This window comes from Pristis pectinata, chromosome 1, assembly GCF_009764475.1.
Source record: "Pristis pectinata isolate sPriPec2 chromosome 1, sPriPec2.1.pri, whole genome shotgun sequence".
Classification (NCBI taxonomy): Eukaryota; Metazoa; Chordata; class Chondrichthyes; order Rhinopristiformes; family Pristidae; genus Pristis; species Pristis pectinata.
In genome coordinates, this window is record NC_067405.1 from 28,967,198 (window position 1) to 28,981,196 (window position 13,999).

General features: G+C 36.3%; 1 protein-coding gene across 1 annotated transcript in view; it reads left to right on the top strand.

Moving 5' to 3' along the window:
• Window positions 1–13,660, top strand: part of map3k19 (mitogen-activated protein kinase kinase kinase 19) — a 31,181-nt gene extending 17,521 nt beyond the window's left edge. Inside the window, exons 6-13 of the mRNA XM_052027105.1 lie at window positions 262–346; window positions 1,425–1,693; window positions 3,857–3,912; window positions 4,653–6,306; window positions 6,577–7,325; window positions 7,463–7,615; window positions 8,674–9,371; window positions 13,498–13,660. Of these exons, the coding sequence (XP_051883065.1) occupies window positions 262–346; window positions 1,425–1,693; window positions 3,857–3,912; window positions 4,653–6,306; window positions 6,577–7,325; window positions 7,463–7,615; window positions 8,674–9,371; window positions 13,498–13,660 (3,827 nt within the window). The remainder of the gene's footprint in view (window positions 1–261; window positions 347–1,424; window positions 1,694–3,856; window positions 3,913–4,652; window positions 6,307–6,576; window positions 7,326–7,462; window positions 7,616–8,673; window positions 9,372–13,497) is intronic.
• The last annotated feature ends 339 nt before the right edge of the window (window positions 13,661–13,999 follow it).

Here is a 13,999-nt window from a genome sequence, read left to right on the forward strand (position 1 = left end):
AAGTAGCATGGGTGATTGAATTTCAAGACCAGACAATTTTCTCCTTTTGAGATGTCCTGCCAAGACTGGAGATGTTTTAGTACTTAAGCACAGGCAAAATCCAGCTAATTGAATGATGTGCATGAACAAATATTGAAATATTGACTCACTGACATCAACAAAGAATGATATTAAGATCTTTACTCTATTGCATAGTGAGTAGTTTGGGTTGCACTAGAACATATAGTCTTGCCTGATTTTGTATTAATATCTGTCCTATAGCGCAGAAAATTCTGCTTTGTTTCAACTCTGGAAAAAATATATTACAAGAGATGATTTGTGTTTATAACAAGCTAGAATCAAGTTGGTAAGTAAAGTAAGATTACTCATTTTTAGCAGTCGTGGTGTAGAAATTGAGACTTATGGGCATCGGAAGTATGTATGTAAAATAAAAACGTGGTCCATGTAAATCAATAAAAACATAATGAAGCAAGCTCTAACTTTCACAAAAAACTATCATTTAGCAGTGATATAAAACAGTATTTATAATTGGAGGAAATAATTGCAGGCTTGGTGAATTTTAATTTCTGACTCATTTAATAACAAACAGCTTTAATGACAAACCACTATTATTCACAATTCTGTAGCACATTAGGGATAGCTGCCCCCATTTGGCAGGCAGATTCCAAAGCATCAGTAGCAATACAAAACAACTGGACAGGCATGACTTTCATTTCATAGATTGAATAGCAAAAGCTGCAGCTATTGGGAATTGGAAATATAAGCAAAAAATAAGTGAGGTGGTCAACAGATCAGGCAGCATCTGTGGAAAGAGAAGGAGAGTTAATGTTTCACATCAATTACTTTCTATAATATACTTATGCATATAACTCAGTACCAAATTTTAATAAGTTTCTTGTGCATTGTGCTTACAAATAGAAAATGAACTTCTCTTTCAGTTGAAACTAAAACAACTTCAAATTTATTCTTTTCATAATAACAGTAATGCTATATAGATAGATTTCTATTCATTATAGGTTTATGCAGCAAAACTAAACAATAGCTTTAATCTCACCCCTTTGCATTGCTTTGTGGCATTGCAAATGACTGAATTGAAATTCTCACTGTTGGTAAATGGAGATTTTGAAATTGCATATGCCTGATGAGATAATCCACTGCGACAGTGTGCATTATTTTTTGAATTAATGAATTTATTGGCTTTCACACCATGTATATATAATGCATACATGCACTTAAGTTAAATCCAGTGGAAAACAAAAGCAAATTATTAGTATACAGGTGATTCTTTTAATTTGATTCATTTTTTAAATTGCTGAATCACTTGCTTTGTTTACTTAGTTTTTACATGTACTTTTCATGACTGAGCAAAGTTTAGACATGATATCAGAAAAATAATTTTAAACAATTGATGAAATGTTTCACAGCACAGATACTGCATTGACAAATCTTTGGAAGCATCTTGATGGACAAAAGCATCATCAATCATCGCTCCCAGATGAAACACTACTGGATCCAGTAAATCTAAGGAAATCAACTTCATTAAATCCATCCACCAGGAATAAGAAAAGGGTTAAAAATATGCCCAATCTTAAAGTTATCAGTGAAACACAAGGTTCACAACTGGAGCCAAATATCAGTAAAACTGAAGCAGCCCTGGATTCTTCACAAGATACAAAAACTAATGTTCAGCAAAGTAAGCACAGTTTGGTATTTTCCATTCTCTTTTGCAGAACAGTACTATTTTGCTGAACAGTACTATTTTGCTGAGATGTTAGGAAAAAATTGGAATAATGGCCACCTGATAGGAATAACAAGACCCCAAGCTCATCGGGTTTTCCAGTAATGCCTAAGTAGTGAGAACAAAGGTAGAATGACGTAATCAATTTAGAAACAGGATGGAAAACACCAATAAGGTCATCCAAACCTTATGAAGGTTAAAAAACATCATGGTTTGGGGAATAACCAATTATGCAATCACCAGACAAGAATAGTGATCACTAGAACAACTATCAACTTGCAGATCATGGTTCTTCCTACCCCACTTTCTGCTTTGCCATATATTCTCTTGCCTGATCATTGCTCACTTGCTCTGTCAGGATTCCTGAATCCCAAAGCAGTATTCAATGAGTTCAGGTAGCTATGCAAGAGAAAGCAGATTAATACCAGAAAAAAAATCCACACAGGACTGGGTTTATTGATGTAGGAGTAGAGTTATTCCTGCGTGGTAAGTTTGAGAAAGTCTATGCCGTTTGCCACTCTTGGGCACAATCCCCAAGATCTGGCAATACAGAATCCCAGGGATGGGTGTATACTCTGTCCCAGCCAATCTCTAACAAATGCACAAATGTCCAAGAAGATGGTAGGCTGGAAGAAAATGACAGGGTAAGAGTACCTAACAGTTTTTTTGTTTTTGTTTTAGATTTCAGGATTTAAAGTCTTTTCCTTTTGGTACCTAACCATTCCTGTTTTGCAATAAATTGGACTGGTGTGCTTGTAGGGTTAGGGTTACTTACTTCCTATCAGCCTATTATATGCACATTGCTTCTTAAAGCAAACAACTAATTGCATTCAGGAGGAAGGCATTAAGGTGGCATCGTGACACAGCTAGTAGAGCTGGTCTCTCACAGCTTCAGTGAGCCGGATTTGATCCTGACCTCTGGTGTTCTCCATTGGAGTTAGCACATCCTCCCTATAATTACGTGGGTTTGGAGCTCTGGTTTCTCCCCATATCCTCAAGATATGTGGGCTGGTGCTTTAATTGGCAACTTGAAATTGCCCCTAGTGTATTGGGACGATGGGTAAGTAGTGAGAATAAAATGGGATCAGTGTAAGATTAGTGTAATTGATCGAACCATAGGACCTGTACTCAATGCTTCAACTGATGAAAGCAAGCATGCCATACACCACCTTCACCTCATTGTCTACCTGTGTTGCCACTTTCAAGGAACTATGTACTTGTAACCCAAGGTCTCTCTGTTCAACAACACTCCCCAAAGCCCTGCCATTCATTGTGCATGTGCTGCCCTGGTTTAACTTCCAAAAATGCATCACTTCATACTTGTCTGAGTTAAATTCCATCTGCCACTCCTTTGCCCACTTTCCCAGTTGATCTAGATCTTGTTGCAACTTTTGACAGCTTTCTTCACTGTCCAGTTTTGGTGTCATTGCAAACCTTCTACATGCCACTTCTAAACCATTAATATACATGATAAACCACAGGGAACCCAGCACTTATCCCTGTGGCACACTACTGGTCACAGGCTTCTAATTTGAAAAACAACCCTCTACTCTACCCTCTATCTCCTATCATCAAGCCAATTTTGTATCCAATTGGCTAGCTCACCCTGGACACCATGAAACCTAACCTTCCTCATCAGCTTACAGTATGGACCTTGTCAAAGGCTTTGCTAAAGTCCATGTAGACAACATCTGCCATCCTGCCTTCATCAATCCTCTCAGTCATTTCTTCAAACTCTCAAAGAAATTCATGAGACACGATTTCCCATGCACAAAGCCAGTCCCTGGCTTTCCAAAATAAGGCTTCAAAGGTGTTTTTTGAGGCCATAATCATGAACAATTACAGTGAAATGGTATATTGAGTATCATGCTGTTACGATAGATATTCAGATTTTCACTTATCTGTTTATCTATGGATGTGCATTTCCATAACGATGTTATGAATTAAAGTCTGACTAATCTAAATATTTTTATACTTACAAAGTTCTAAAACATGATTTTCAGTCATTAATGCAAGATCATCAACAACATTTTAAAGTCAGTGTTGTAATTTTGCCTATAAAATTGTTACACTGCATGTTATATTTATCATATACATTTTTTTATTGTGGTTTGAAAGTGTTAGAAAAACAAGTGCCAACAGATTTGGAGAGTAGCAGAAACAGCATTGGCAAGGTATTGTGTGATTCTGAATTTATTCTCTTAAGTTGTTTATAATTAAGTTTATAACAATGTTATTGGCATCAAGGGAATCACAAATACCATGATTTTCTCTCCCCTTTTTCATGCTCCTGGTCCATTTCAATTTTATTGGGCAGCAGGTGCATCTGAAGTTCTGACTCTTATCAACTCACCCGTCTGGAAATGAGGTAAAATTGCTGACCTCGTTCTCAGCAGTATTCCACTCCTTTTCACCTAACAGACCTCACAAAGATTTCTGCACAGCTTCTGAACTTGGTAAACCAACTAGTCCATTTATGGCACTCCCATGCCACCTCACCCTAACAAAGCATTATCTCCAAGCCTTCAACCTGCTATTGGCTTAAATGTAATATCAAAGCATTGAACACAAAACAAATAAAATATCCCTTTTGCTCTGGATACAATTCCCAAGATTACCAGCAGCGCCAGCAAGAACCCTTTGCAAGATTGGTTACTGTTCATGACCTTCCCAAATTTAAACATTCTAACTGAGAGTCAATTATGTTCATTGAAATGTTTCATGATAAAAGAACAGCCCTATGCAATTCTCTTAAGTAATTTTAATGATTATTCCCTTGCAACTGAAGTTTTATTTTAATTTTAAGTACATGATACTATCTGCTTTAAATAAAAGAGAAATATGGTAAAATGTGCCCCCAAGGATATGCATGACGCAAAACAAAATCTAAATCTTATACTTTTGAAAACTGCAGGTTTCTTTAGCACAATCGAGCACCAGCATTGTAAGGTCACCTGTACCTGTGCGACTTCTTCCAATAGAGGGTGAACAAGTCACTGATAAACAAAATGAATGTGGTATCTCTGATAGTACAGCTATAACATCACATTCAAAACAAAACTCCTCTTATTCTTTTTCACCACCTGAATCAAGCATGAGGACAGAAAGATTGAATGCACATTCCTTAGCAGAGTTTAACAGACAAAACTCTGTAAGTGAATACACAAGCATCTCTGCATCCATCAACCAAACCTCCTCCAATAAGGATGTGAATCCTAAGCAAACTCAAAGTCATAAGCCACTATGCTTAGAAATTCATCCTAGTACATGTACAGACTGTGTCAGTGCTGGTACAAAAATCAAGCACGAAGACCTTCTAGATGAAGAAGTGGCCAAAAATTTGTGTGCAATGGATGTCACTTACAATATAACATTAGAAGGTAAAGGAGAATGTACATCAGTTGGATCAGATAAATATATATACAAATGTGAAGAACTTGATATTGCAAAAACAAGCTTAACAAATAAATTAACAGATGTTAATTATGGCAAAGATGATATTGTACTGTTGGATGTAACTCTGTGTAGAGAGCCCACTTTACAGATGAACAAATCATTGCCTTGTGCTAAAGAGAATATGAGTGCCAATGTTCTCAAGTCTGCAAATGTGGGTCCGAATGAAACCAAAAATTTACAGAATGAATACAAAACCAAAATATCTGCTAATGAGGCTCTTGCATCCGAACAAGAGGTGAAACAAGTTGATACTCTATTTCAAGGAGACAAACTGAGAGAAAGTATAATCCCTGGAGGAATTCCTCTAAAGTTAGCGGAATTTGGACAATGTGTATCAATGCCAAAACAGATTGTTGGAACAAAATATACCTCTTCTGTGAAAAAAGAAAAGATAGCTCTTAAGGATAAAAAAACAAAGTACAATACTGTTGAAAATATCACAATGGCAAAACAAATGCCCACTAAAACCCTACAAATTTCAAAATGTACTTCTGTTAAAATGAAAGATGCCAATTTTGAAGTGCCTCACAATGCCAACTCCAGCTTCAGCATTTTATCACGAAAAGAAAAAGAAGTGAAAAGGAAAATGAACAAGATGAATTGCATCAATCAATGGAATAACTCCACTCCAGAAAGAAACAAATCTAGTTCCAAATCATTGCAGTGCCTCCCCATTTCAACACAAAGTTGGTTGAGGAAAGATACACTTATGCCTTCAACTGCTTGTTTTCTACAATGTAAAAAAACTCCTGGATTCCCTTCACTGGATAATTCTCATCTACACCAAGTTTCATCAAAAGTACCAACTAAACTGCAAGGAGGAACCTTAAAAAATGGGTCAACCTCTAATGAAAAATCTTATTCATCTGGTAACAGAAATATAAATAGTCTTAACAAATCACCAATTCCGCAGGTTCCAAGATTAAATTCCACAAGTGATTTCTCAGCATTAAAGTACAGTGATATGTTTCAGGAAATAAATCCAATTGATAAAGGCCCAGGAATTTATGAAATGTTTAGTAGCCCATTGTATCGTGCAATGCGGAAGTCCACAACATGTGCAACTACTCATCAAACTGTTCATTCTGTGCCACAGAGAAGAGGACTGACATGTAAGCTTTCAAAATCAAATCGAGCAACTGAGAAAAACAATGCAATGCATATAAAAACCAAACTGAATTCCAAACAAAAAAAAATTGACACAAATGTGAAAAAAAAGAAAAAAAGTACAGAGGAAAGTACATTTTTGTTCAAGAGCGATAAAAGACAAGAAAATGTTGGGCTAATTTCTGGTCATGATTGGCATGCAAGAACTTCCAGCAATGAGGTATCATTCCAAAACTTAGAAAGTCAGGATGTTTCAGGTTCTGGCCATCTTTCAGATGGTTCAGTGTCTTCTCATCAGTTACCAGGTTATGAGGTTCACCTAGATGGCCAGTATTTGTCAACTATTATAGAAGACTCATTTGAAAAAACATCAGTCAAATCTGTCACTTCAGAGAGTCATGATAATATACACAATAAATCATCTGCTGCCAGTGTTGATGGAGGAAATCTGGGAGATTATGCAACTGATCACCATATGTCATCAATGCTCCCAAAAATCATAGTTACAGATAACTGTGATATTGACTTATTTGAGTTAGAACAGTATCTGAATAAAAAAAATGAAGCTGATATAAAATCAGCCAAAAGAACAGATTTTGTAGGGACTAATGTATCACAAGACCCTACAGCAGTTCTGTCTAATGGAATTAATCAGGATGTTGTAGTTGATGAAGCAGAAACTACTTTCTTGTGTCCTGAAGACCAGGATAACATCAGTTCCTATGGAGCAAAAGCCACTTCACATCCAAATGCTAATCAAACAAGTTTTCCAGTTCAACCATTGATTAATACATGGACTGTGGAACAGATGAACCCAGCATTTCAGTTTAAATGTGGTAAGGAGGACAGCATCGCAGATGGACGACTTAATTGTCTGACATCAGCGTTATTATTAGAAGAAAAGAATACTTACGATAGCAAAATACAAGTGGCCACACATGTCCAACAAAAGGAATGTTATGGTAATAAAGACAATGAGTCTGAAAATACAAATGAGAAAATGATAAATGAAAAATCTTTCCAGGTAAGTAATTTTAAAAACTTTTACACTGATCTTTAGCAAAATAGATCGTGAGAGTAATAAACTTACAAATTGCTAAATTATGTTGAAGAGAAAAGCAATTACTTAGATCACAAACATGAATATTTTGTTTTTAACAGAGTGCTGAATATACAGTTACAAAACTATCAAAGACTTCTAGCAGACCTAGCAGTTCACTTTGTAATACCATAAGGTCTGAGTGCAGCTCCAATTGTGAGGATGTCATTATATGGACTAAAGGCAATGTGCTTGGGAAAGGAGCCTATGGCACAGTAAGTACCTGAACATTTCTGCTGGAAAACATCAAATAGCAACAGTCAGGTAAATTATATTATTTTTCTTGTTATGTTATAAACCAAATTATTACACCAAAATACCTCTTTGATTATCAGGATTCCAGTATTTTGCATAATAACTCAAAATGACAAAGGAAGAAAAGCATAATAAAAATGCATGGTGATATTGATTAATGAAATTATTTAGCTTATTTGAGATGCTTATTTGCCTGAATGCACCAACATATAGACAATAGTCAGGAATGGGCAGATAAGAGGCAAATAACGTTCAAGCTACAAAAGTGTCTTGTAATTGCCAACTCCAACAAGAGAAAATAACTAACCACTTAACCTTGACATTCAATGACATTACCATTATCAAGTCCTCTACCATGAATAACCCGGGGATCATCAGTGACCAGAAACTTAACTGAACCAGCCACATAGATACTGTGCTATAAGACCATGCCAGAGGTTGGATATCCTATGGCAAGTGACTCACTTACACATACTCATCCAATGGCATTGTCCGCCATCTTAAAGTCACAGGAATGTGATAGAATATTCTCCACTTGCCTGAGCTCCAAGTTCCACTGGGACAAAGCAGCTGGTTTAATTGGTATCCCATCCACCTTACATGTTCATTGCCTTCATATTGGAGCATAGTGGCTGTGGTGTGTACCAATTACAGAACATTCTACAGTGACTCACCTGGGCTACAGTGAAAACACTTTCCAAGTCCATTACCTCCATCACCAAGAAGGATAATGTTTCATGCAAATACCACAAACCAGAATATTGTCCTTTTAAGTTGCATACCATCCTGACTTGGAACTATGTCACTGTTCCTTCATTGTTGGGTCTAAACCCTGCAACTCCCTCCCCAACAGCATTGTGAGAATGCCTTCATCAAGACTGCAGTGGTTCAAGAAGGTCACTCACCACTACCTTCTTGAGAGCAATTAGGGATGGGCAAGAAGTGCTGGCCTTTCCAGTGATGCCCAGATCCTGAAAAATGAACAAATAAAAAAATCTTGTCATTTCTTTTCGTTCAGGTATATTGTGGTCTAACCAGTCAAGGTCAATTAATCGCTGTTAAACAGGTTGTCTTGGATGCAACAAATCAAACCATAGCAGAAAAGGAATATCAGAAACTGGAAGAGGAAATCGAGCTACTTAAAGATTTAAAGCATGTCAACATTGTGCATTTCCTAGGTACAAACCTAGAGGCCAATGTTGTCAGCATTTTCATGGAGTTTGTTCCTGGTGGATCCATAGCTGGTATTATAAGTTGTTTTGGGCCATTATCAGAGCCTGTTTTTTGTGGATATACGAAACAAGTTTTAAAAGGAGTGGACTATTTACATGATAACAAAGTAATTCACAGAGATATAAAAGGAAACAATGTCATGCTTATGCCTAATGGTGTGATAAAGCTCATTGATTTTGGATGTGCCAAACGCATGACTTGTGTGAATATGAATGAGACACATGGTGAAATGTTAAAATCAATGCATGGAACTCCTTATTGGATGGCACCTGAAGTGATTAATGAGACTGGACATGGCAAAAAATCTGATATTTGGAGTATTGGCTGCACAGTATTTGAAATGGCTTCTGGGAAACCACCTTTGGCACATATGGACAAAATGGCAGCCATGTTTTACATTGGAGCACATCGAGGGCTGATGCCCAACCTTCCTGATCAGTTTTCAGAGAATGCTCAAGATTTTGTACAGATTTGTCTGACAAGGTAAGTGAGTTTTAAAATTTTAATCAACTTCTTGTGGTGTTATAATACAGGGTGTAATTTTTAAATTTACTTAATGGCGACAATGCAGCTGACCAGGTTGCTAACTCTTTAACAGTTTCTCTAATTTTTATTACATTGAAGTGGGGAAATAATGAGGAATGCAGATGTAATTCAGTCTCATTTCAAAATCATATGCAATTGAGTAATAGGCTTGGACATGCAAAATTAGACAACAGCATCATAATTGGAAAGATAGTGTGCTTACAACCTTAAATGTTTATACATGCATTTTTCATCAGCATGGATTTTGCCTTAGAAGTGGCTATCAATGCTTACCATTATCAAGGAGTAAACTGGTGAACAACTTCCACTATTCACAAGTACTCCTGGAAATCAGGAATATTTGTCCCACTGATCCAAAACTTTGCTACACTGGTATCTTGCTGAGAATTTGAAGTTAATTCACATTAAGAGTGTGATGTTAAACCTACCCACAAAAAGCAACAGCAAAGGTTGTCAATTCCAATGAAGTTTAAGTATACTTTTAACAGTGTGATGTCCTAATTACCACAAAACAAACTTTAAAATGTTATTTTTCATAGGAGCTTAATTATTGCTGGACATTTATAAGTTAAAATTTACTTTGCTTTTTAATTTCTCATTTAGCAGTCTTCTAATTCTCATTGTTACCCTTTCTGTAACTAATTTGACATTGAAATTAATGTTTGAAGTTACACTTCATATATTTTCCTTGCCTCAATAAAGATTCCAAGAGACACGCATCAGACAGATCACAGATCCTTTGTAGAAGGTAGTGCTCTATTTCAGAAAGTCAGCTCACTGTAGGTTACTGCCCAGAAACCCTCAAAATCTGTGAGGTTAATGAATGGTGAGCACTGTTTGTTCAGCACAAGCTGCAAAATACAGGCTATTATAAATTTACTTGGACACATGAAATTGGAAATCTTTGCTTATTTCATTGTATGGATCCTGATATTGCAAGCATTGGCCAGGCTTTCAGACAGAGTTAAAAACAGAAAATGCTGGAAACACTCAGCAGGTCAGGCAGCATCTGCGGAAAGAGAAACAGAGTTGATGTTGCAGGTAGAAGACCCTTTGTTAGAACTGGAAGGAAAGAAAACAAGTTAGTATTCAATTGCAGGGAGGGTGGGGGAGGGATAGAAAATACGAAAGTGAATATTTCCAATAGTGGGAGGCCAGGATTGTCCTGACAAAATGCTTTTACTGATTGATGGGTTAATGGGTGGGGAGGGGGAGGGAGAGGGAGAACATAGTCCCTCAGTCATAAAAACTCTGAAATGGGGGCAGTTTGAGTAAGACCACAGACAAAGTGTGAAAGTTGCAGAAGACAAGTGTGAAGGGCATATCCAGCAAGTCAGACTATGCAAATGGAGACAGAAAAACTGAGCCAATATCACAGGTGGATAACCTGGCTCATCTAATACAGACAGGGAATGCAAGTTGCCTGAAGTTGTAGAATTTGATCATGAAATTCAATATTTTCATAATTGTTATTTTCCTTTGTCTGTATTCCCATTTACTAGCTACCTTTCCTGACTTTAATTAGAATGGCATCTTTGGGCCCAGGTTATCAAATCTCATTCATCTAAGAAAATCATTTTAGAAAAGTTCCCATTTTGGTGTTATTTTCCTGTTTTATGCAATATCCCCATTCACATTGTAATTACTATTTTATCTTACTCAAAAGCTGTTTACAATTCAACATCCTTACAATATTGTTAAAATGTAAACCATATATTGCCACCAAGTCCAGGTTATTAACAGCTTTTTTTGGGTTATATTCGAGTTTATTTTCTTTCCCAGAAATCCAAATATCTATTCTTCTATTTCAAGATTACCTCAAATTTCAAACAGCTGCATTGATAGGCAAACACATTTTAATGGTGATGAAAGCTATTTCCCCAAACAAAATTTCTATCCAGGATAATAGAGTAATTAGTTAGACAGTACTTTGTTCTTTTAATCAACGTTAGATCATTCTCTTAAAACTCAATTTGTCTTATCATATTCAATTTCAGAAATAAAAATACCAACTTAGGGATCATTTATGAGACAGCAAAGTGATTGTACTTACTTTGAAGCTAACCTCCACATATCCCCTTTTTCAAGCATTCTTTCACTGAAAATAATTTAGTCATGAATATGTCAATCCTAAATCTTTTGAGAAACTGAACCTTAAGTCTGAATCATAACCACTCTGTAATTTAACACCTGCTTTTACACCATTAATGAGGCACAGCTCAAGACAGTGATGAAATACTGTCCACTTGGCTGAATGAATGCACTTGCAACAACATACAAATAGCTCAACACCTGCCAGGATTAACCAACCTGCTTGATTAGTATTTCCAGTGGCAGTTGAGACTCACGGGAATGCTATGACAACTGGCATAGATTCCAATAGCTGAACGGCTGCCTTCTGTGTCAATAGAAAATATAGAATGAGAAACCACCTCTCCAAATACTCAACTCTTCTAACGTCAGTGCACAGTGGCTATTGTGTGTACCACCTCTAAAATACACTACTGTTACTTGCTTAGGCTACTCCAACAGCACTTTCTAAAACCATAACTTCTAGTACCAAAGACAAAAACTTAGGTACATGGGAGCATCACCATCTTTATGTTTCCCATCAAGATGCATAACATCCTGACTTGGAAATATATTGCAAGCTCTTCACCATGGATGGGTCTAAATCCTGTAATGCAAATCATTTGCATAGAGTATGAACAGCTGGTGCTCCAGCACTGATCTCTGCATCACTCCACTGGTTACAAGCTCCCAACCCAAAAATGACTCATTTATTCCTATTCTCCCTTTTCTGTTAATGGATCCTCCTCACCAGTGTATTAGCCGCCAGTTCTGTGTTGTCTCATAATCACTTGTGTGGCACCTTAACAAAGGCTTTCTGAAAGTCCAAGTACACTTCATCAACTGATTCACCCATATCTATTCTGGAAAATATTCCAAAATATTTGTTAAACACATTTTTCTAAATCCAATTTGACTTGGCCAGATCATATGATTATTTTCCATGCACTCTGTTATCATTTATTTAGTGATAGACACCAACATTTTCCATATACATGATCTCCTGGTCTATTTCCCAGTTTTCTCTCTCCCTCCTTTCTTATAGAGTGGGGTTATATTTACTACCTTCCTCATGCCTTTGCAGTTTGCTTTGTTCTGATTTAAGACCCTTGTTTCTGAATGAACTAGATTACTTCAATCTTTATGTATACTGATCATTATTACCTAAAGATTCCTTAACGACCAGGTAGAAATTAAATATCTGGAAATCTGAAATAAAAAGCAGAAAATGCTGGAAACCCAATTTTGGAAGAACTGGGACTGAGACTTGAAACGCTAATTGTTTGCTTTTTCACACGTTGCCTGACCAGTTGAATGTTTCCAGTATTTTCGGTTTTTATTGTACAGAGTTCTCTCTCCTTTATTTCATGATCTCAACCCCAACTTTCCAAACGCCCAATTGTTTTATTGTTGTTTAACAGCAGGGGTTTCCTTGTGTTTATGGGGCGGCAGCAGCGGAGCTTCCATTTTAGAGGAACTTTCAATAGTATGTGAGATATTGCAGTTTATAGGATTAGTCAAGCCATCTTACCTTCAATGATCCCATTATAGATAAATGATTTTAACTTATTCTCACGTACATTAAGCAACTGCCTTAATTTTACAATTTGATCTTGTTATTCATGTAAATCTAGTAATCATTCACATTATACATGTGAGCATATTCTGATGAACTATTCCAGATCTTATAATGGTCAAGAATTCTTGTAATGAATTGGTGATTGGCACATTAAAGCAAAATTCATTGTACAAAGGAAGGAAAGCAATTTTTTTTACCATATTAATATTAGATGCTGCAATTTTAATATGACTTTTAATGAAATAAATGTGTTGAATGTCAGAAGAAACAAAATTGATTTTGTCATTCTTGAACCCACTAAAACAAACTCAACAAATGTTAGCTAAGTCACTGTGGAATGTTTAAGTGCTGTGCTTTCCACTGCAGTGTTGTGTAAGAGCAAGAAAATTATTTTATTTTTTTTCTTACACCCAGGGACCAACACAAGCGTCCTTCAGCAAAACAGCTACTGCAGCATGCATTCATCATAAAGAAACAAAAGAAGCAGCCATTCCAGGAAAGTAAAATTGTGGTCAAAGCAGAATCACAAGTAACGATTGTTTCAAAGAACAGATCACTGGGCATCACAGAACTTTAACAAAATTAAAGGGAATGAAATAGTATATTTCTATGTAGATTCATATCTAACAACGTAACTGCTTTATTTACTGTATGTAGATTTATACATTTTGAAATGAAGGTTAACATTAAAGTGTTTGAATTGTACAGTACATTAAATGTCAGCCCACTTTTTTAAAATTTGAGTTAATTTGCATTGCAGAATTATTTGATCTCTTTGGAATTATTTTTATTGAGAAGATAACTTTTCACTCTCTTTCCCATACGATATTTATAAGTTGATTTCAGTCTACATAGGTTTCCTCTGGGTGCTCCAGTTTGCTCCCCTATTTCAGGAACATGCAGGTTGGTAGGCCAC